Raw genomic sequence first — 25,013 nt, forward strand, 5'->3', positions numbered from 1 at the left:
ATAAAGCACACTAGTGATGTGAAGAAATGGATCGAATTTCAAAAATTCAAGACATTAGGTAGAATTTTATTTTAAGACTGAACTCAGTTGTGAATATCTGTAACGTTTAGAATAGAAATCTACAGTGTGTTTTGTGCATTGGTTTAGTATTTAATATTTCAGCACAGCAGATAGTTATCTCAGAAACAATACATTTGGATATGTTTGAATGCATTATCTATTAACATCTACTTAATAGCTTTTTATTTTCTAGGGTGATATTCCCTGGGACGATAAGGAATTTCGATTTTACTTCATAGGAGGAGCAGCATTTTGGGCAACTATTGCTTATTATGTTTTCTTCAGAAACGTTGGTAGAGAAGTTACGTGGAAAGACTTCGTCAATAATTACCTTTCTAAAGGAATAGTAAGTGTTGAATTGCCATCTATGCCTTACTATTGCAAAATTTGTTGCACTTTATGTAAAATTCATAATTTGACATCTATCTGTCTATTAGACATTTTTACTGTCTAAAAATGTTTAATTTTCTTTCTTCTGAAATTCTACTTTATAATAGCTGTATAATTTGAAAACGGAATCATTAGGTGTTTCTGATCTCCAAGTCAACTCTAGTTTTGAGGATCACATTTCCGGATTCTTTTATTTATTTGGAAAATATTTAACAAATGTAGTTTCTCAATGTAACTCTTTTAAAACATTGCCAAACATTTAAACGATACTAGAAACAATTACAACATTGATACCTTTTGTAAACAATAACTGCAGTTAAGTAGTTTCAAGGTTGAAGATTCTCACTTTCTCAGTTCTTTACTACAGAATAGCTGCTATTTTGTGTCTATTTCAATTGGTTGAATAGAATCTTTATCTTTAATTTTTTTTAATGCTTACTGTTTACTATGTGGGAAGTAGCCTCTCAAATGTTGTAAGTTGAGTTAATTGGTTTAATTAATTTTAATGGTGTTTAATTCTGTTCTCGGGTTTTCTACAGGTATTTATTGTGTTCTCAAACTCATCAGGTGTCCATCAAGGTGTTATAGGTTTGTAGATGTTATAGATATTGTGTTATAGGTTTTTCAGAGTTCTGTAGGTCCTGAGATTTTTCTTGTTGGTTGATGCGTACCACTGTTTAAAAAAAGAGCGAGGGAAAAGCCTGCGGTATGGTGGGCAATTATCCAACTCCAGTGGTAGAGGAAAATGCTGCAATCCATAATAAAGAATGTAATAACAGAACACACTCAAAAGAATGATGGAATTGAGCTGAGCCAACATGGATTTATGAAAAAAAAATTATGTTTGACTAATTTTTATTTGACTGACTTGACTTGTAGAGTAGAAAGGAGAAACCCCTAGATGTGGAGTGTTTGGATATTTGGAAGGTCATTCAGTAAGGTTGATCATCAAGACTTAAGACATGTGGAACTGAGGATAACATACAGACATGGATTGAGAATTGGTTGTTGGAGATGAAGCAGAGTGGAAGTAAACCGATCCTTTTCAGATTGGCAAACTGTGACTAGTGGAAAAAGGACCTTGTGCTTTCCCTGTGTCTATGATGAATGAACTCTTCTTGGGTTTCAGCTGGGAAAAGGGATTGATTTTAACCGATGCTTGCATGACAAACTTTGTCATCGTCATCAAGGAATGCCTGGGCATGTTTAGTTCAGCGGTATTTTGACTCCCGCCTTCTGTCCCTCTTGATTGGTTAGTCCTCATCCAATCAAGTTTCTGTTGTCTCACCTCGTTTACAGTCGAATTCCATTTCTTAGAGCAACACCTTCATCTTTGTTAAAATTCTTTTCCTCTAGTTCTATTTCAATGGTTTCCTTTACCAGGCAGTCGCAAAAGTCACTGGTGCAGCACAGTAGTTTTGTGCCGTCAAAGTCAATCTACATTCACAGGGAATCCTGTAAGTGCCAGCTGCCTTGAGCCCCAGGTCACCTTTGACCCGCGTAAGCTATGATTTGAGCTTCCTTACGGGTTTGTGGATAGTATTAATCCAGTATTTCTTCAGGATCATAGCAATCCTTCCAGAAACTGTGGAAATATAGGGAAGACAGAAGGCAGTGATGAGTTCCTCCTTGTAGTTAGATTTCCTGGTTTTTCCGTCAGCCCTATTAAGGGCCTGATTGATTTCCTTCGCCTTGTAGCCATTCTGTAGGAACGTTGTGCATATCATCTTAGTCCATGGTTGAGACTCTCTGGGTCTAAAATATTTTTCACACAGTTAATCAAAGTAGAAAGCCTTGATTTGTCCCATACTGGCCATGTCGCAACTGTGCTGCAGCTTCGAGACTTCAGTTCACACTGTTAAAAATGCCTGGTCGTGCAGGTGGTTCAAAAGCTCAACTCTGAAAGGGAAGTTATAGTCTATTGATTGCAGTGATTGTTTACCAGAAAAAGTGTGATTAATTAAGTAGTTAATAGTTTTGTTTGCTGCCAGGATCTTTATTCTTCTGCTTGATTTTTTTCACTCCGGGCAATGCAAGTCCAGCCTATCCAATTTCTTCCCGTAACTAAAGGCCTCCTATCCAAGTGAATCTCCCCTGCAGACTCTCCAATGCAATCACATCGTCCACTTTGCAGATCAAAGAAAACCAAGCTATAGAAAACCAAGCTATAAATTAAATGGTGGGAGTCTGTGTGACTTTGATGTTCTGAAGGACCTGGATGTGCTTCTACGCAAGTTAAATAAGGCCAACAACCATGTGCAAAAAGGAATTTTTTAAGGCGAACTCTGTGTTTGCCTCTTACAAGAGGATTTGAATGCAGGACTAAGGAAGTCTTGTTGCATTTATATGAAACATCAGTGAAACTACAGTTGTATATAGTTTTGGTCTGAGAGCATATTAGATAGGGGTAGAATTAGGACATCCAGCCCATTCCATCATGGTTGATTTATTTACTTATTTACTCCTGAATCCCATTCTTCTGCCTTTTCCCTGTAATCTTTGACACCCTTACACACCAAGACCAGTACATTTTGATCCAATTAAACACTTCCCCAATTAGCCAAAGTTTCATGTAACTAACCACTGAAATCAGGCTAACTGGCCTATAATTTCCTGTCTTTTGCATCCCTCCATTCTTAGAGTGGAGTGTCTCTATCCAAGAAGTCTGCAGTTTGTACGGACACAAAAAGACAGTGAAGATTCGCAGGATAGGTTCTAGGAATGGCAGGTTTGCTTCATTAGGGGGAGGGGGTTGAATAATCTGAGCTATGAAAATCTCACTTTATACAAATTCTTCCATATATTTTTGAAACATTTTTCAAGCTAGTGCCACTCATGGTAGTCATTTATGACTGGATAGAGTATATATTTTAATTTCATTATGTGTACTATCAGGATGACTGCAGGTGAGTTTTGTGATCTGGCCATTTTGGTAATGGAAATTTGCTCTTAAAATATTCATAGATAATACCCAAAATATTTGACATACAGAATAAAAATTGCTCTCATAGTATATGTGGGGGGAGAAAAAGTAAACATGAAACATTTGCTTTTATTATAACTTGTGATTCTTGGTGCATGCACAGATGATGTGGCTTTTATATGTGGGAAATTGTGATACAGCCCATTCTCTAGGCATGTGGCCCTTCAACTCTTCCTTCCCCACTTAATATGGAGGTTAATGTATTGACCACTGAAATGAAAGAATTTTAGTAAGTGTATGCAGAACAATTATGATGTGGGCAGCTACAAAAAACAGACTTCACTGACTCGCAAAGAAGCTGGTTATTGAACAGTTCTCAGGAAGCAGAACCCTCATTTAACCAAGTATTACCTCTGCTGAGGCTGTGTTCTCCAGAGTTTAGATGAATGAGACTTGGAGCTTGTTTGGGTTTTCTTCCTGAATGTGCAGGGAGAATATTAAGTTGTAGATGGAATGGCATTTTCTGCACTCTGCGTATACTAATGGCACAAATTGTAAGCTTTATAGCATTAGCAAGCTAGTTGTGACAAGAAGCAATCATTTTGGTGTCAGTATTTCAGAATATAGCAATTGTATTCACAAATAAAATACCATGCCAAGGTGGGTTAAAAAAACATGGAAAGCAAGACAAAGTTTGTTGAATGATGTTGTGGAAAAATTATGGGTCAATTTGGAAACACAATCATCTATGCAGATAGTGTACTTTTGAAAAAATATTACATTTAAAGACTTGTCCTATGGTTCTAAAGGTTTCTTTAGAATTGACTTAAATTTGTAACAATGACATTGAGTTCTTGACTAAAATATTTTTAACATACAAGTTTATCTTGCCTTCATTATAAATATCACTGCTTAAATTTGAATTTCAATTACTATCTGAAAAAATAGATACTTTGAATTTGTTAGCATGTAGGAATGAAGATGAGTTGGGTCAAAATTTTGTTACTTACCACCTCTATTCTTGTTACCAGGTGGAGAGGTTGGAAGTTGTAAACAAACGCTATGTTAGAGTAGTTTTTGCTCCTGATAAAGCAACCATGGATGCCGTAAGTTCATTTATACAATATTCTACTTTGTAGATTGTTATGAATTAAAATTTGTACTATACAACAGAACTTCTGTAAATACACCACCTTTTGAAGGTAATGAAATATCCTGGTTGATTTGCTGCTGAACCGCAAGAGGTAAAACAGATGACCAAAAAAACTTGTTCAAAGGGATAAATTTTAAGAAATGTCTTGAAAATATTCAGAGGGTTGAATGTGGCATACAGAATAAAATAGTGACCTTTGGCCTAAAGTATAGAATTGCTGCTAAAATGAAGAAAATTGGTTATGTGTAAGAGACCATGATTGGTAGTGTTTGCATGCGAGAATTCCAGTATCGTAGTTGTCACCCAGAAGGAGAACAAAAACTCATTAGAATCAATTTGCCAAATTCATTAAAGCACTTTTGTAACAGAGTAAATTGGATCACTGCAATTCCCCAAGCAGTACAAGTGTATGTCTTCTAACCCTCTGACCCCAAGTGCGAAACACACACTACAGTCATCAACACATACACTTTATCTTGGAAACTATTCATGAAGTTAAAAGAGACTTCTATTCTGACCTTAGAAAAGACTTTGTATCCAAAGGTAGAAAAATAAATCCTCCTGGATTACTGCAATGCCAGGCTTAGTAGCATTGATGAAGGTAGAGTAGTAGATGTAGTGTATATGGATTTAAGCAAGGCATTTGATAAGGTATCTCATGCAAGGCTTATTGAGAAAGTAAGGAGGCATGGGATCCAAGGGAATTTTGCCTTGTGGATCCAGAACTGGCTTGCCCACTGAAGGCAAAGAATGGTTGTAGACGGGTCATATTCTGCATGGAGGTCGGTAACCATTGGTGTGCCTCAGGGATCTGTTCTGGGACCCCTTCTCTTCATGATTTTTATAAATGTCCTGGATGAGGAAGTGGAGGGATGGGTTAGTAAGTTTGCTGATGACACAAAGATTGGAGGTGTTGTGGATAGTGTGGAAGGCTGTCAGAGGTTACAGCGGGACATTGATAGGATGCAAAACTGGGCTGAGAAGTGGTAAATGGAGTTCAATCCAGATAAATGTGAGGTGGTTCATTTTGGTAGGTCAAATATGATGGCAGAATATAGTATTAATGGTAAGACTCTTGGCAGTGTGGCGTATCAGAGGGATCCTGAGGTCCGAGTCCTTAGGACGCTCAAAGCTATTGCACAGGTTGACTGTGTGGTTAAGAAGGCATAGGGTGTATTAGCCTTCATCAACCGTAGGATTGAGTTCAAGAGCTGAGAGGTAATGTTACAGCTGTTACAGTTATAAGACCCTGGTCAGACCTCACTTGGAGTACTGTGCTGAGTTCTGGTCGCCTCACTACAGGAAAGATGTGGAAACTATAGAAAGGATGCAGTGGAGATTTACAAGGATGTTGCCTGGATTGGGGAGCATGCCTTACGAGAATAGGTTGAGTGAACTTGGCCTTTTCTCCTCGGAGTGTTGGAGGATGAGAGGTGACCTGATAGAGGTGTATAACATAATGAGAGGCATTAATTATGTGTTTAGTCAGAGGCTTTTTCCCAGGACTGAAATGGCTAGCATGAGAGGGCACAGTTTTAAGTTGATTGGAAGTAGGCACAGAGGAGATGTCAGGGGTAAGTTTTTTTTTACATAGAGAGTGGTGAGTGCGTGGAATGGGCTGCCGGTGATAGTGGTGGTGGTGGATACAATGGGGTCTTCTAAGAGATAGGCACATGGAGCTTAGAAAAATAGAGGGCTGTGGGTAACCCTAGGTAATTTCTAAGGTAAGGACATGTTCGACACAGCTTTGTGGGTTGAGGGGCCTGTATTGTGCTGCAGGATTGCTATGTTTCTAAACATTGCTATCCTCTGGAAGTCTGTGATGGACATGGTTGAATTGGGAAAGGAGAACCCCAATTGCATTTGATAGTGCCTAGGTACATTCTAGTTTAAGACATCATGGCAACACTCCAAATTCAGGCACTGTCAACTGTTGGGTTGTCATCATTCAAACAAGGATATCCATATTACCTGTGGAATAACAGACACTGACTGTTGAACAATACAGAACAAATCAGCCTGGTCCCAAAATATTCAACAGTAGAAACATTGCTGCAAGAAAACCGATATTAAGATTTGGAGCACATTTTGGTACTACCTCACAGACAAACTTCGAACTTCTAACCAACAGAAACCTCCATGTGTCCAGTTTTTGAGTTGAGCAGAAGTCCTCCATAACCACCTATGAAGAGTCTTAGTTTCCCTACTTGAAAACATCAGGGCAGATTTTATCAGAGATTCACATTTAATTAACCAAGGCTGCAGCAGTGAAGGATCCTCAGTCATCTTGTACTCCATGCCACTGGATCCACCATCAATAAATGGCAAAGTGGGGTAAGGTTGTGAGGTCACAAACTGGCACACTGGATGGTGGGCTCTTGGACTGAGGCAGAAAGCATTCTTCGGCTGCTGCCCAATGACTGAGCAGCCCTATTGAGGAATCACTCTGCTGCTCAGAAACTAAAAAAACATGACCTTTGGCGCTTGGAATGGGTGTACTCTAGTGCAGCCAGTGATCAATCAATCAAAGAAATCATCATCAGATGACTGAGGAGATGCTAAATTGACCTAACTGCTCTTTCTGAAACCCATCTGGCAAACAAAGGGTTTCCCTTTTGGAAAGGGAAGGCAGCCTTCAAGCCCAGGATCCGTGGTGTTGGGTTTGCAGTAAAGAACCAGCTTGAACTTCCTGTGGGGATCAGTAAATGTCTCGTGACTGTCTGTTTGGTGCTTGCCGACAACCTGATGGAAACTGTTGTGAGTGCTTATACACCATCTATGGACTTGCAAAAGAGGCCTTCTAGCCTAGACTCAACACTGTCAAGTATACACAAGGGGAATAAGAATTCTCCTGGGGACTTCAATGCCAGGGTCGATCAAGACTTCAAACTTTGAAAGAGTACCACAGGAAAGGAAGGCATTAGCAACATCAACTCAAAGCAAGTACTATTTCTCACCAAATGGGCCGAGCACAATCTGATCATCACGAGCACTCTCTTCCACCAGAAAAACACATTCAAGGCATCTTGGTGGCACCCCAGATTTAAAGTGTGGCATTTCATTGGCTATGTCATTACTTGAGCTAAGGACCCACTGTGATGTGTTATGAATGTACCACAGCTCTGAGGGGCTGAAGGGTGCGGGGGTAGCCCCCTCCTTTGTGAGAATCACAAGATCACTATTGAGTCAATTCAGGAGACACAGGAAATGACAGAAAGACATGCAGAATCTACAAAAGGGTTAGAATGTGTCCTGGCCTCCGAAAGGCGGACCCATTGATACCGGCTATTGTCTCTTGGAGATGGACTTGTGTATTGCATCCTGGACGATGCAATCAAAGCCCCAGGCAATGAACCAAGGAGGAGGTTGGTGGAGGGATTGCATCATCCCCAACCTGATTGACACCTGAGACCCTGTGAGTCAGGATAAAAAGAGGGTCTGTGGGAACAGCCCCTCAGACGCACCAGAAGACACGCTAGAAATCCTGTGACAGCGTTTAATAGCGATATCCGGTGGGGGGCTCGTGTGCGTCCTTCCCTTGCCTGAGATTGGCGGCCTTACCACGGAAGAACGGCTTTAGCTAAAGGAGAGGCCACAAGTGAACGGCCACCCCCAACGAGACTCCGACAGATCGAACTCATAAAGGTTGGAAAACCCGCAGGGTAACTGTTCCCATTCTATTCCTATTTCTCTCTCTCTCCAACAAAGTGCAACACAGCGACAACCAAAAGACGGCAGCTTGTGGAACTGCAGTGAACTGTACATTTCCATCGGACAATTCATTATCCCCTAGACAACGATAGAGCTTATTTCTTATTGATTATTATTATACCCGCACCTTTAGATTTAGTATTGACAACGTATATTATCTGTATGTTTGCATTGATATTATTTTTGTGAATCTTTACTAATAAATACTGTTAAAATTAGTACTATCAGACTTCAACGGACCTCTCTATCTTTGCTGGTAAGTGACCCAGTTACGGGGTACGTAACAGATGTGATTATTGAAAGGGCCATGATTGGCACAGATGACTGCTGTACAGATAATCGCTTGTCCACCCCACCACGTCTATCAGACTCATGAAAAACAGGAGGGTTCATAAGAAGCAGACCAGACCAACACTAAAACTCGAGGCAGTTTGACACTGCCACCCAGTGATACCTTCAGGCCTTGTTTGGGGGAATGCCTCCAAAAGGAATTTTTGGATGATGTCAAGGAACACTGCGGTCTGCTTAAGTCCACCATCCCTGATACCCAAGGATGTTTTTGAAGGTATATCCAGAAAACATCAGGATTGCTTTGATGGTAATGACATGGAGATTAAACAGTTTATCTCCCAAGAAAAGAAAAGCCTTTAGTGCCTAGCAGACTGACATTAGCAGTAAGGCCAAAAAAGCTTTTTCCAGAACCAAGGCAAATGTCCAGCACAGGGTGAGGGAGCTAAAGAATTCTTGGTGGACTGAGAAAGCCCTGAAAATCCAGAGATTGGCAGACTCTGATAACACTAGAGGATTCTTCAGTGTCACCAAAGCACTCTGTGGTCCAAGATACTTGGGATTAAATGCCCTGCTCGCAAAGGATGGGAAGAGCTTGCTAAAGGATTGGAAAAATATCAATAATCGATGGAGAGAGCACTTTCAAGAACTTCTTAACCACGACAACACTACAGAACTAGAGGTTACTAAAAGTCCTCCAGAGACCTATGAGAGAAGATGAGGGGAAACCTCCCAGTGTGAAAGAAGTCCATGAAGCCATCAGGAACCTGAAAAGCAACAAAACCACAGGTCCTGGTGGAATCCCAGCAGAGATCCTTAAGGAAGGTGGACCAGCACTCCTACATCACATACCTGTCTTGCTCCTGAAGATTTGGGAAAATGAACAACTACGGTCAGAACTCAGGGAGGTTGTAAAATTATATAAAATTTTATAAAATAAAATGGGTATATTAAAAAAGGGAGACAAGGCAGGTTGTGGCAATAATGAAGGCCTCTTTCTCCTGTCAGCAACAGGCAAAATGTTCGCATGTATCTTTATCAACCGACTCTTTCCACAATCTGAAGTACTACACCTTGAATTACAGTGTGATTTCTGCCCATCCAGAGATACTGCAGAGCCAATTACAGTAAAAATGCCATGAACAAAGGCAACCTTTGTGCTTGACTTTCATAGATTTGACAAAGGCCTTTGATACAGAACACTGCCAAGCTCACTGGCATATGCTATCAAGAGATGGCTGTCCTGACAAGCACATGAATACTGAGGCTGCTGCATGATGGTTTGACAGTCATAGTTCTCACTAATGGAGGTGCTGAATCAGAACTTTTCACTGTCAGGAGTCAAACAGGGCTGTATCATAGTTCCCACCCTATTTGCCATCTTTATAGCTGCCATCCGTTACTTCATTGGCCAAGATCTGCCATAGGGAATCTCAATCTTGTATAGAATGGACCACAAGCTTTCCAATCTCAACTGGTTCAGGGTCGAGAACAAGGTCAACACCACCAGGTTTGTGGAGCTTCAGCATGTGGATGACGAAGCTATCAGAGCACATTCTGAAGAAGACCTCCTGTGTATCCTGAATGCCTTTACCAAGGCATATAGATCCCCGTGTCTTGTTTTGAATAGTAAAAAAAAAAGACACAGGTCTTGTATCAGCCATCGCCCAACTAGCCCTGTATCCTGCCTTCCATAAATGTTGACAGTATCACTCTTGAAAATGAAGTCCAATTTCCCTGTCTTGGCAGCAAAAGCAGGCATCGACTCAGGTCAGTCAGTCTGAGTAGTGCTTGTGGAGTCTTTGCAGGAGTAAGGAAAAGTGTCTTTGAAGACCACTACCTATAGGTCCAACAAAACTTTTTGTCTCTAGAGCAGTCATCCTTCTTGCATTGCTTGTTCTGCCTCTAGAGGAAATGTGTGTTTTGTATGAAGTTTGTTTTGTACAAACATCACTTCCTGTTTGTAAGCTGCTTTTTACATTTTCTGCATGGGTTAACTTGAATTTGGACTTGGAGCAAACATGATAGGAAGACATCCATCTCCATTCACTATTTGACCTTGAAACAGCAATATCTGTGTGTCTTCATCTTAATATTAATAAACATTTAGTAGTTGAAGGAGTGCAACACTATTAAGCTAACATCATGCCATGAGTTTGCTCTAGTCCATAGGATAGCTATAGATTGTTGCAGGTGTGTATTACCTTGTTTAATGCTGATCGTGAAAATACTTGATAGTATTATATTCAGGTGTGCAGCGAATCTGTATTGACTCTAAAATATGTTTTACTTAACTTTCTGCAGTTGCAAAATGTTTTCTCATTAAAAACCCTGAAGAGAGCTTCTGGCTCGGGTGATTTTTGAGAAGGTACTTAACCCCGGCTAGCTTTGTACACAACGCATTACAAGGGCAGTAGATTACTGTATGGCGCTGAATCATGGACCACTTGGAAGCCGTGGAACAATACCACCAAAGAACCTTATGAAAGATTTTGAGGATCAGCCAGAAGGACAAATGTACTAATACCAGTGTACCGGAGGAGGCCCACATGAACAGTAATCTTACCACGATAAAGCAACAGCAGCTCCAAGAGATAGGTCATGTCAATCAGCTGCCTAACTCGGGTCTCCCCAAACAGTGGTGTTGTCAGCAAACTGAAATGTGGGATTGGAGCTGTACTTTGCCATACAGTCATAATTATAAAACCAGTAGAGCAGGGGGCTAATTACACAGCCTTGTGGTGCACCTTTGCTGATGGTGATTGTGGAGATGGTTGTTGCCAGTCTGTATTGACTGGGATTTGCAAGTGACAATACTGAGAATCCAGTTGCACAAGGGGGTATAGAGGCCTAAATCTTGGAGCGTAATGATTATTTTTGAGGGGTAATAGTGTTGAATGCTAAGCTGTAGTCAATGAAGAGCATCCTGATGTATACATTTTCATTGCCCAAATGTTCCAGAGCCAGTAAAATGGCATCTGCTGTTGACTTGTTGTGATACTAGACAAATTGGAAGTGATCAAAGTCACTCCTCAGGCAGGAGTTGATGTGCTTCACGATCAGCCTCTCAAAACACTTCATCACAGTGGATGTAAGGGTCACTGGATGATAGTCATTGAGGCATTACCATGTTTTTCTTAGGCAATGGTGTGATTGAAGCCCACTTGAAGCAGTTGGGTATCTCACTCTGCTGAAGTGAGAGTTTGAAGATGTTAGTAAACACTCCAGCCAGGAGAATACACCTCTTCAGTATTCATTCAAGTGTCATGGAAAGCATCTGGCCAAGACCTTATATGAACTCTGATTTTCAAGTTGTTACAAGGTTGATTCCCTGAGGTATATGATAGTGTGGGCTTTGCCCTGACCTTCATATACCAGCCCTTGATGCAAAATTCTTTCTTACCTCAACTCCCAAAATATGAAGATCCATGACAGTTATTAAAAGAATCATTTTCCACATCTTGGGAGAAAACTGTTAATAAATGCTAACATGGATGGTGAAATTCTCTACGGTACTACTAGACCAGCCTTTGGCTGTTTGAGTTTCAGGACCACACAGCTTGTGGTTTACTGGGCTGCCACAATCCCTGTATGCTAACCATTAGAATTATAAATTGCTTATTAAAAGCACCTTAAAGCACTGATGCTGGCTTAACAAGAGGTATAAGAGTACTGATGCAAGGTTTCAACCCAAATTGTCTGATTCCTTCCTCAGTTGCTGTTTGACCTGCTGATCTCCTTCAGCAGATTGATTGTTGTTCTATCTTCACAAAATCCTCATGCACTGAAAGTATTGAGGGTCTAAATTCGGTCAGCCAGATTTGATGGGTAAGCCATGTGATTCACATGCCTGACACTAAACTGTACTCAACTCCATCACAACTAGTAATTACCAAGATTCAAAGGTGTTCTTAATGTCTCCCCTCCCCCAAACATCTATAACTTCCATATTGATTCATAAATATCCAGGACCCATGACCATTGAAATTTGTGAGCATGCAGGAGCCCTGGGGTAAATGACAAGTTTGTGCTTCTTCTATTAAATGTTCCTTGTCCATCTTTGGCAGCTTGAGTCCTATTCACCTTGAAACCCATGGAACACTTTGGAATTGGGGTATCTTCAACCCAAAGGACAACCTGATGTAAGGACTGTGGATTTTTTTTTTTCAGGTGTCCTTATGTTTAATCCTAAAACAGTACTTCCAAATGCTGGAGAAGGATATGAGACTGCAGATTGCTGGAATCTGGAGGAACTGTAAACACATAAGCAAGGCCTCTTAGCTCCACTAATTGCTATGAATAAATTGGCTGGTGTGCTTGGAAATGTTACGAGTTGAAATGTAAAAGGAAAAAAAAGAACATGTTATTATGCGATTGAGCCCCCACATTTATCTGGACATGAATTGAAATTATTTGACATTTTAATGAAACTTGTCTTAAATTGATTTAGTGTGCCATATATACTATATTGTCTTCATTGTAATTAGTCTGCTCATATTCTTGTACCTGTTTCTACAGCACTATGTATGGTTTAACATTGGGAGTGTGGATACCTTTGAAAGGAATCTGGAATCTGCACAGCAGGAACAGGGTATAGAAGGTGAAAGTAGGATACCTGTTGTATATTCCACAGAGAGTGATGGGTAAGATTTTCGTTTCTTTATTATTAATTTCTCTGTAACAAAAGTAGCATTCTAATTGGTTGCATCACCATCTGGTATGGAGAGGCCACTGTATCAGCCAGCTCCAACGTAGGCATTAACCCCATTCCCTCCCCCAACCACCACCACCATCAAAGACATCGTGAAAAGGTGATGGCTCAAATAAAGGAGGCATCCAACATTAAGGACCACCCCCCCCCCCCCCAAATCACACAGGACATACCCTCTTCTCATTGCTACCATCAGGAAGGAACTACAGGAGCCTGAAAACACACACTCAATGTTTTAGGACACGCTTCTTTCCCTTTGCCGTCTTATTTCTGAATAGACAGTGAATCAACTTTTGAACACTACCTTGCTATTTCTACTCTTTTTGAACTACATATTTAAATTTATATATACTGTATATACAGTAATTTAGTTTTTTTATATATTCTGAAGTAAAATTGAAAACTCATACTGCAAAAGGAAGGACAAAGTCACCAAGTGATTAGAAGGATCATCACCTTTTTTGTATGTCATCCTGAACCATATCATTATAAACTCCAGAATAATTTGTAAACTCACAGGGAAATGCTTGATGTATTGAACAATAACATAGCCTCATTTTCATATCTCATATTGCCCTTTCAAGTCTGTACTGATTCTTGAAGTATTCTAGTAATCCCATCTCCCACCTTGTTTCTCTGTAATATGTTTTTAAACATGATCTGATCCTTCTGCAGAGCATCTCTGTGGGTAATTTACAGTAGCCTATTAATCCACTGATGCTCCTTTAAGATGTGGCTGGAAACCAGAGTACATGGGGATGCCTGGTTAGGCAGAAGCAGAATGTGCAAAGTCCATACAAACAGCATTTGAGGTCAAGATCAAATCTAGGTTGCTGAAACTGTGCAGTAACAGCACTAACTGCTTCTCCACTGAGCCATCGGAAATGTAGTTTAAGTCCTGTTGCACTTATGACTTGGAAAGAGCAGGTCTAATAATCAACTTACACTCACATTTGACTTTGTTCTGATAGTCATGTGCAAATTGACTTGACCACAAGTGGATTATGTTTAAGCATTTACAATTGGTGTTTTCTCAGGAGGGTAATCAGATCTGCAGCATTGATTTCAGCATTGCTCTCTGCCTATAAAAAGATTAAAGAACTTTTACAATTCATTGGATTCCAGTAATTTGAGCCATCAGTTAATCAGGGCAGCCACTTACTTGGGACAACTCTCAAAGGACAAAAACTAATTGGAAAAAGTAGCTTGGATTCCCTTTGTTTATTTGGGGCACTATGCTCCTTATAATTGTGACAGGAGATTGTTGCCAAACAGTTTCTAACTTGCATCAGTTGCTTGCAGATCATGTGGCCATTCGATACTACACCTTGTTTAGACGGAAGGATTTTAAAATAGTATTACTTGCATGTGTTTGTGTTCCAAAAGTTGTGATTTTTGTCACTGACAGTTGGCGAGTAATAAGTAATAAGACAATTCAGAACTGTTTTGCTCACAGTGGTACTGCTGAAGGGTTCTGGCCCGAAGCTTTGACTGAACTCTATTCCGTAGATGCTGCCTGGCCTGCTGAGTTCTTCCAGCATTTTGTGTGTTGCTCAGATTTTCAGCATCTGCAGATTTTGTCTTGGGAGTGAAGATGAAATGATTTCACTACTTTAACAAGTTAGGAACTACAAAGAATCTGAAGATACTGGAGGATGCAATCATCGAAAGCATTGTATGAAGGCCGTCTATTATCAGCACTAGGTGCCTGTGCTGATTTTGTTCATGTACAGTCAATCAAAAGAACATGGCAACAGACACTGGATTAATTCCTTTCACAACTATTAAGAACTTGTACCCAGTTTTATAGTAGTGTTGTAGCTTTGGTAGAGTTCTCATTTGTTCTGTATTTTAGTTACATACATAATTTGTTACTCAGTTAAATGGCAGTTTGTCTTTTTTATGTAGCTTTTTAATTATTTTTAGGGAACTTCGGCTAATTTGTACAGCTGCTTAATTGGTCCAAAATATATTAGTCCCAATGTGTCCCAATTAGCAGGATTTAACAATAATCCTTTCTTTGTGTCATCATATGTTGATCTTGTAAATACAAATGTAAAAGCTATACAATAACAATGTTAAAAAGTGATTTTTGTGCAAGTAGCTCTCCCTGTATAGTTTCCCTTTTCCACCACATGAGCACAGAATAACTTGTCTTTTCATTCATTATTGAGATGCAGCAGTTGTTTAGCATGTACTGGTCTCATTGGTCACCTTGATGTAAGCTGGTGTTAGTGGAGGTTCTTGAAGCTGTTTGACACATCACTTCTGATCAAGATGGTGCTGAGCTGCGGGCTCAGACTTGGTAGTTTCTTTGTAGGAATAGTCTCGGGCAGTGTAAGGAGTTAGAATACAGGTTAGGATTTAGGGACGAGTGAGGGGAATTGGAGATTAGAGGCAGTAAATGAAGAATTGGGGCAGGAGCTGATGTCCAGGTCAGAGCACTCTGCTGCAGAAGGCCACTGGTCTCTGGGTGGATGTCGGGTGGACAGGTGCTGATGTGGTCAGTGACATAGACTGGCAGACCTCGTGGACGAGGGAAGGTGACCTCACCCCCAGGTTGGCAAGACCCAGAATTGGAGGCCTCTGAGGGGTTGGAGGTTGAAGGCAGAAGTCGGCAAGTCCGAAAGTCAAGGTCGATGGCCAAGGCCCCTGGTTTATGGGTCTGGAAGCCGGAGGCATGATTTAAGCGAATCCAGGCTGGGGACTGGAGTTTGGAAGCCCAGAAGCAGCCTGGCCTGAGGTTGGGGACTTTCTGTGTGTCCGAGTGTGTGGGTGGAAAGGAAAAAAGGAGCTTGTTTTGTTGTGTTGTTTTATTCTGCTGAACATTGTGGGCATGTTATGTTAATGCCAGAATGTGTGGCGACACTTGTGGCCTGCCCCCAACTTATCATTAGGTGTGTTGTTTGTTAATGCAAACAACACATTTCACTGTATGTTTCAATGTGCATGTGATAAATAAATGAACCTGAATCTGATTGTATACCTTTACTTCAAGAGCCAGTTTACATTGAGTAATCTCAACCTGGAACTACAATTTTATAAGTTGTATGGGCAGCAACTTCCTTAAGCAATATTAATGAATCTGTGTGCAAAAATTTTAGATCATTTTTACTAATTGTGCTTTTTGCTTTATTGTGCTTGTTAAAATGTAATTAAGGCTCTCTGTGTGCTGTTGTGATTCAATTAGATCTGTGTTGCAGATTGTTTTATATGCTATGTACCTGAGTCAATCCTGCTGGATACCTTTTAAAGAATTTTCAGATTTAATCTTCAGTGGTGTGCATGTGATTAAAACTACACAAATAATTATCATTTAAGGCCAGTATATATCTTGGCTTTATTTTACAGATTTGATTTGGTGCCTAATATGTCATTTCTTCCACTCTCACACTTGGGAGAAAACCAAAGCCATCTGTACAGGCTGGAAATCTGAAATGAAAATGGGGAATTTTGGAAATGCCCAGCAGGTCTGACAGAACTATTGCTGGCAGAATTTCAGATGGTGATGAAGAGTCAGACAGGAGTGAGATAGATCAGGTGGTTAAGAGGTGTCAAAACAACAACCTTGCACTCATTGTCAGTAGGACCAAGGAATTGATGATGAATTTCAGGAAGGAGAACTCGAGGGAACACACACCAGTCCTCATCAAGGGATCAGCAGTGGGAAGGGTGTCAACATCTCTGAAGATCTTTCTGGGCCCAACATATTAATGCAAATACAAAGAAGGCACAACAGTGCCTATATTTCATTAGGAGTTTGAAGAGACCTGTTATGTCACCAAAAGCTTTCAGATTTCTACAGATGTCTTCTGGAGACCATTCTAATTGGTTGCATCACTGATATGGTATTCAGTGTCCACTACACAGGATAGGAAAAATTTTCAGGAAGTTGCGAACAAAGGAGGCATCCATCATTAAGGACCCCCATCACCCAGGCCGTGCCTTCTCATTGCTACCATCAAGAAAGGTGAACAGGAGTCTAAAGAAACACACTCAGTGTTTTGGAACAACTTTTTCCCCACTGCCATCAGATTTCTAAATGAGCAATGAATCAATTTTCTACTTCACTATTTTCTTTTTTCTTTTTAACTGTTTATGCACTGCTAACTTATTTCTTTTTGCTATATTGTAATTTATAGTTTTTAAAATATGTATTGCTATGTACTCTTGCAAAACATATTTTGTGACATATGCCAGTGAAATTAAACCTGATCAGCTTCTGATCTGTGGAAAGAGAAGCAGTTAATGGCATTGAATCTGGCTCTGTGGCTCAGAAGGGAAGGGGGAGAGAAGAGCAGTGCAGTAGTGATAGGAGATTCTATAGTTAGAGGAGCAGACAGAAGATTCTGGCAGTGTAAGAGACACCCAGATGGTATTTTGCCTCCTGGGTGCCAGGGTCAGGGATGTCTCAGATCGGGTCCACAGCATTCTGAAGAGGGGGGATGAGCAGTCAGAAGTTGTGGTATGTATTGGTACCAATGTCAGGTAGGAAAAGGAATAAGGTACTGAAGAGAGGATATAGGGATTTTGCTGCCTGTGCCTCGTGCCTATGAAGAATAGGATGATTTGGCAGCTGAATGCATGGCTGAGGAATTGGTGTATGGAACAAGGTTTCAGATTTCCGGATCCTTGGGATCTCTCTCTGGGAAAGGTATGACCTGTACAAAAAGAACAGGTTACACCTGAACCAGAAAGTCTCCAATATTCTTGCAGGCAGGTTAGCTAGAGTTGTTGGGGAGAATCTGAATTTTAAGCTTCAAATCCTCCCCAACAGCTCTAGCAAACCTGCCTGTGTGAGAACCAGAGTGATAGGACTGAGGATGGGGTAGTTGGTATACAAGTAGATACAGAGTGTAGTGATACTGAGGAAGTTCAGATGATAGGGTGAAATTACAGTCAGTGGGATGAGTTGAGGTGTAACATGAGACAAAATTGAAAAGGATGATGAATACAGGACTAAGTAAGTTACCTGGACCAGATGGACTACACCCCAAGGTTCTGAAATAGGTAGCTGAAGAGATTATGGATACATTAATAATGATCTTTCAAGAACTGCTAGATCCGGGAATAGTTCCGGAGGAAAATTACGAATGTCACTCCACTCTTTAAGAATGGAGGAAGGCAGAAGAAAGGATATTATCGGCCAGTTAGCCTGACTTCTATGGTTGGGAAGATGTTAAAGTCCATTATTAAGGATGAAGCTTCAGGGTACTTGGGGGCTCATGTACCAAAGTCGTCATGGTTTCCTTAAGGGAGAATTCTGTGAGGAAATAACAGGAAGGATAGACAATGGAAAGTCAGTGGATGTTGTTTCCTTGGATTTTCAGACAAGATGCTGCATATGAGGCTGTTTAACAAGATGAAAGCCCATGGTATTACTGGAAATATACTAGCATGGATAGAAGATTGTATGACTGGCAGGAGGCAAAGAGTGGGAATAAGTGGGGGGGCTTTTCTGTTTGACTGCTGGTGACTAGTGTTCTGCAGCGGTCAATGTTGGGACCACTTTGTTTCAAATTATATGTCAGTGATTTGGATGATGGAATTGCTGGTTTTGTGGTCTGGTTTATGGACCGTACGAAGACAGGTGGTGGTGGTGAGGAAATGAATCTGCAGAAGGACTTAAGCAGATTGGGAGAATGTGCAAAGTAGCAAATAGAATAAAATGTCGGGAAATATATGGTCATGTACTTTGGTAGAATGAACAAAGGAATAGACTATCTTCTGAATGGGGAAAATGCAAAAATTAAAGTTGTAAATGGAATTTTGAGGAATGGGGGGGGGGTGGGATCTCATTGAAGCCAATCAAATACTGAAATGCCTAGATAGAGTGGATGTGGGGGAGGATGCTTGCTTTAGTGGATGAGTCTAGGACCAGAGGGTACAATCTCATAATAGAGAGACATCCACTTAGAACAGAAGTGAGAAGGAATTTGTTTTGTTACGGGGTAGCAAATCTCTGCAATTCATTGCCACAGATGGCTGTGGAGGCCATATCATTTAGTATACTTAAAGTGGAGGTTGATAGATTTTTGATTTCTCAGTGTGAAAGGCAGGAGAATGTGATTGAGAGGGATAATAACTCATCAATGATGGATTGGTGGAGCAGACTCATTGGTCTGGGTAGCTCCTATGTCTTGCTAACTCTCTTTCCACAGGTGCTGCCTGTCCAGCTGAGTGTTTGCACTTTTTTCAATCTTCTGAATACAAGGGGCATTCCCATGATCAATTGTTGAGCACTATGTTGAATCGCTGGCTTAATCCATGTTTTATTTGCTGCCCCTGGCATGATGTCCAGCACTCACTGTCATTTTGTTATTGAGTAATTTAGGATATTTGGGTTTGAAAATTATGCTAGTAATTCATTCTGTTCCAGGTTGAGATCATTTCATTGGATTTGCTTTTAATGAAGTAATAGTAGTTTTAAGTTTAAATATTTGTTTAAATGCTTGCGAAAAATTCACAATTTGCAAGAATTATGAACAATAGAAGATGTTATTTCCCAAGTGCATAAAAATAATTTTCCTAATTTGGATCCACTTTGACAGGATGCAGAGCTGGGCTGAGAAGTGATAGACAAAGTTCAATTCTGGACAAGTATGAAGTGATACACTTTGGAAGATCAGTCTGGAAGGCAGATTGCAGGGATAATGGCAGGATTCTTAGCAATGTGGAGGAACAGTGGGATGTAGAGGTCCAAGTCCACAGATCCCTCAAAGTTGCTGCATAAGTTGATAGGGTGGTTAAGAATGCATATTGTGTGTTGGCCTTAATCAATTTGGGGTTTGTGTTCAAAAACGTGAGATAATTTTGCAGCTCTATGAAACATTGGTGTATTTAGTTCTGGTCACTTCATTATAAGAGGAGTTTTGCCAGGATGCTACCTGGATTGGAGAACATAAATGAGGATAGATTGAGCAAGCTAGGGGTTTTCTATTTGGATCAAAGAAGTTGAGAGGTGACTTGATATAGATAAATTAGATGATAAGAGGCGTAGAGTGGACAACCAGCACCTTTTCCCCAGAGAGATAATTGATAATACAAGAGGACATACTTTTAAGTTGATTGGAGCAAAGTATAGGAGAGATGTCAGAGGTAGATTTTTTTTAAGTGGTTAGTGCATGGAACACACTGCTGAGGATGGTGGTAGAGGCAGAAACACTTAAGGGAGTCTTGGGTAAGCTCATGAATAAAAACTAAATGGAGGGCTGTGTGGGAGGGAACGGTTAGATTGATTTTGGAGTAGGTTAAAAGCTTGGCACAATATTGTGGGTTGAAGGGTCTGTATTGTGCTGTTCATAGATCACTGTAGCACAGTGATTCCTCTTAAAGGTCATCATGCCTGAAGTTAGAACTCCAACCCTTTGGATTGTGGATCTTTGGACATCAAGCACATGATAACAAATTAAAAGTGGGAATTTTCTGTTAATTACAAATGTCCATTGAATATTCATTTGTAAAATGGCTTTTGAAGTGTTTTTAAGCTTCGAATTTTGTGCTTAATATTTTATAATGTTCTCCCACATATGTTGCAGCTCTGCCCGCAAGTCCCTACAAAGGATTGCGAGGACTGCTGAGAGGACTATTGGGGTTTCTCTATCAACCATCAGAGATATTTATCAAGAACGCTGTGTAACCTAGGCTCTTAGCATTGTCAGTGATCTGTCCCATCTGCCCAACAATCTCTTTGACCCCCTACCATCCAGCAGGAGGGACTGTAGCATTAGGACAAGAACCGTCAGGATAGGAAACAGCTTCTTTCCCCCAGGCTGTAATACTACTGAACTCCCTGCCATCACCCTGGTCTCATCACGTATGAAGCACCAGCGGCATTATGCTGTTTACTTATTAACTTTTATGTCAGAAATGCACACTATTTGTTAATTTAGTTGTGGGTAATAATACTTTGTTATGTGTACTCCGTTGTGTACCTTGATCTAGAGGAATATTGTTTTGTTTGGTTGTTAAACTGAACTTGAACTTGATTACATTCTAATTTGAATTGATTTGTTTATTGATTTGCTCAGCTCGTTTCTGTTGAGCATGCTTCCAACTATTCTGATCATTGGGTTTCTGCTGTTCGCCTTGAGACGAGGATCAGCTGGTGTTGGTCGATCTGGGCGCGGCATGGGTGGATTGTTCAGTGTGGGAGAAACAACAGCAAAGGTCCTCAAGGATGAAATTGATGTGAAGTTCAAGGACGTGGCAGGATGTGAGGAAGCAAAGTTAGAAATAATGGAATTTGTTAACTTTTTGAAGAATCCAAATCAATACCAAGAACTTGGAGCAAAAATTCCAAAGGTAAGCTGACTTTGCTGTAGACAAAATCCATGGAGTAGATTAGGGTTATTACTGATGGCTCTTGGGGAATGAGTGGTATTATTACCCTGATCCTTTAGGTTTAATTTTTCCATTGAGGATTTTAACCTTGAAGGTTAAAGATAATGTGCTAGTCCTTCCAAGTATGTTCAGGCAGTGCACAATATAAATACTAACCAGAAATGATTGAAATGGGAAGTAGTCTGTGTTACCTCCATGTTACCACTACTCTCTCACTCCCTCCACCAGTAATATACCAGCCTCTTTTGAAACTGTGTGTGCAGTTTTGGTCTCCAAATTTGAGGAAGGCCGTTCTTGCTATTGAGGGAGTGCAGCGTAGGTTCACAAGGTTAATTCCCGGGACGGCTGGACTGTTATATGTTGAAAGATTGGAGTGACTGGGCTTGTGTTCACTAGAATTTAGAAGGATAAGAGGCGATTTGATTGAAACATGTAAGATTATTAAGGGATTGGACACGCTAGAGGCAGGAAACATGTTCCTGATGTTGGGGGAGTCCAGAACCAGAGGAATAAGGGGTAGGCCAGAGAGTTGTGGATCTGTGGAATGCTCTGCCTCAGAAGGCAGTGCAGGCCAATTCTCTGGATGCTTTCAAGAGAGAATTAGATAGAGCTCTTAAAGATAGCGGAGTCAAAGGATATGGGGAGAAGGCAGGAACGGGGTATTGATTGTGGATGATCAGTCATGATCACAGTGAATGGCAGTGCTGGCTTGAAGGGCCGAATGGCCTACTCCTGCACCTATTGTCTATTGTCTCTAAATAACTGACCTTCGTGTCTCGGCCTCCACTTTGTAACTTGAAACAGAATATATATTATATTCTTCATGTTCTCGTTTAATGCTCTTCAATTTCTGGTGTTACCAGCATTGATCACCTCCATTTTAGTCCATACTTAACCTCCGGAAACAGGAAATGTTAAGTAAATTGGGCAGCATGTGTGGAAGAAGTAGAGTAGGTGCTTTGGATCGTGACTGATTAGCACTATTTATTGTCATAAGGGCACAGATATAGGCCCTTTGGCCCAAATTATCCAAATTATAGTTTCTCCTCTATTAGGTGTTTGATGTTCAGTGTCCTCATGCAATTTCAGTTGTCTTCAGTTCTAGTTCGGCCATTTCCAATCAACTTCCCATTCTATCATTTAAGTTTTAAAGTTTTTAAGTTTTTATTACTATTTTAAGCTAGTTAAATTTTGAATATATGTGCCAGTTTATATTGTTATTTGCATACAAACTTTTGTTTTATTTGATTAGGAAATAAATATGTGTGAAATATAAAATTAAATAAATTGCCCTTGGTTCAATTAGTTTTACTGTACATTATGCTTGTGAATTAGCTAGTGACCTTGATGAAGAAACTAATGAGGTTTACATCTTTCTCTCACAGGGTGCCATTCTAACGGGGCCCCCGGGTACTGGCAAAACTCTGTTAGCCAAAGCTACTGCAGGTGAAGCCAATGTTCCGTTCATCACTGTTAATGGTTCTGAATTCCTGGAAATGTTTGTTGGTGTGGGTCCTGCTAGAGTAAGTCATTTTCTTTTTGTCTGTTTGCAGTGAAACAATCAGGTATGATAGGTCCTTGAAAATGGCCATCCAACATTTTCTGGAACAGAATTTGATTGTAGCACATCCTGGGGGAAAGTCATTCCACCACAAAAGACAAGTGTGAAAAATGAATACGTAATAGTTTCCTAAATCTTCCTCTGCAATTTACTGCCAACTGGTAATACAATGAGACATGAAAGAAATTTCAGCACTCTTTTTCCAGTTTGAGGTTAAATAATTGGAAAAATGGCAAGTTTCCATTAGACCTTAATCTGAAAATAATGTAACACAAAATAGATTAATTTTATCAATTGCACATCTATTCTTCTTGTATCTTTTGTTCTTTTAATTGCTTCTGCTTATCTGGGGTACTGTAGTGCTGGTTAAAATCACTCTGGATTTTATTGTCATGATACACATTGACCATTTTCTCCTAATGCACATATTAGGATCTGATTTGCATGTTTGTTTTCTATAGCTATAACATAGGTTAAAATCTGTGTAATTATCCCCAGTCTGAGAATAATTAGATTACACACTTCTATACAAAATAATCTATTAAATCCACTACACAAGTTAAGGTTTCGTTTGAAACTTTGTAGAGGGTAATGCTATTCCTGCAAGAAATCCTTCAAAAAATATGTTGGACTTTTTTTACCCACTTTTTTTTATTTGAAAATACAAATTAACCTGAGCCAGGTTTTGCTATTTTAAAGAAGATCCTTGTACATGCAAGGTAGAGATAGGCAAAACATGCCACAAAATTAGGACTTTGCCATTCTAGACTGAATCATTCCTTAAATAATGGTGATAAACTCTACCAATTAGCACTGGAAAAACTATCCTTTTATTAACATGTCATTTCTTTAAGATTCGGTTTTTGGATTTTTCTCACTTGTCCAGTCTTTCATTTCTCCTTTCTTAGTGCTGCCTTTTGCACTTGTTTTGATAGTAACTTGTATTTTCTCTTTGATATCTATAAGACCATAAGACATGTGACCAGAATTAGGCCATTTGGCCCATCTAGTGACAGATTTAAGGTGATGCCCAGTTATTTATCTTAACTACAAGAGATTCTGCAGATGTTGGAAATTTTGAGCAATCCACACAAAATACTGTAGGAATTCAGCAAGTCAAGTAGCATCTATGGAGAGGAATAAACAGTCAGTGCTTCAGGCCAAGATGTCAAATGTTTATTCCCTCCTGTGGATGCTGCCCGAGAATTTCTCCAGTTACTTGTCATGTTTGAACATTAATATGTGTCCTGCAGAGGGAGCCATGTTATTAGCATTTCTAACATGCAACAGCGAACTGCTGACTTCCACAGTCCAAAGATGTACCCATTGGTAGGTTAATTGGTCATTGTAAGTTGTCAATTAGAGTTAAATTGGGAGTTGTTGGGTAGCACGGTCGAGGGGCCGGATGGGTCTATTCCATGTTGCACGTCAATAAATAAATAAACTTGATTCTATCCCTTGCACTATAAATCAGTCATAACTGGATTACAGGGAAGTTTCACTTCTGACAGCTACTGGTTACTAAGCATTTCATTTCACATTATCTTCAGTTCCCTCCTTGAGCCATGAATGTTGATGATACGAAGTCCTGGAACCAGGCTCAAAGACAATTACCGTAGATTTCGCACTACAGAGCGCACCTGATTAAAAGCCGCTGGCTCTAATTTTAGAAATAAAATCAATTTTGTACTTGTACAAGCCGCACCGGATTTTAGGCCGCACCGGATTTTCGGCCGCAGGTGTCCCACGTTGTAATATGAGATATTTACACAGAAAGATATTACACGTGAGGATTTTTTAACTTTTAATTAAATCCATATGGTAACATAAACAAATACATATTGCAAATGCTTTTTTTCGAACCGTGCCTGTA

General features: G+C 40.1%; 1 protein-coding gene across 4 annotated transcripts in view; it reads left to right on the forward strand.

The window, feature by feature from the left end:
- afg3l2 (AFG3-like AAA ATPase 2) overlaps positions 1-25,013 on the forward strand; it is a 79,019-nt gene that overhangs the window by 19,927 nt on the left and 34,079 nt on the right. For 3 of the 4 annotated variants that reach the window (XM_073046969.1, XM_073046942.1, XM_073046962.1), the window contains 5 exons: positions 254-406; positions 4,405-4,479; positions 13,044-13,168; positions 21,267-21,540; positions 22,965-23,102. In XM_073046969.1, coding sequence (XP_072903070.1) covers positions 254-406; positions 4,405-4,479; positions 13,044-13,168; positions 21,267-21,540; positions 22,965-23,102 — 765 coding nt within the window. The remainder of the gene's footprint in view (positions 1-253; positions 407-4,404; positions 4,480-13,043; positions 13,169-21,266; positions 21,541-22,964; positions 23,103-25,013) is intronic. The other variant, XM_073046952.1, reaches the window with a different exon arrangement.

Source organism: Hemitrygon akajei, chromosome 1, assembly GCF_048418815.1.
Source record: "Hemitrygon akajei chromosome 1, sHemAka1.3, whole genome shotgun sequence".
Lineage (NCBI taxonomy): Eukaryota > Metazoa > Chordata > Chondrichthyes > Myliobatiformes > Dasyatidae > Hemitrygon > Hemitrygon akajei.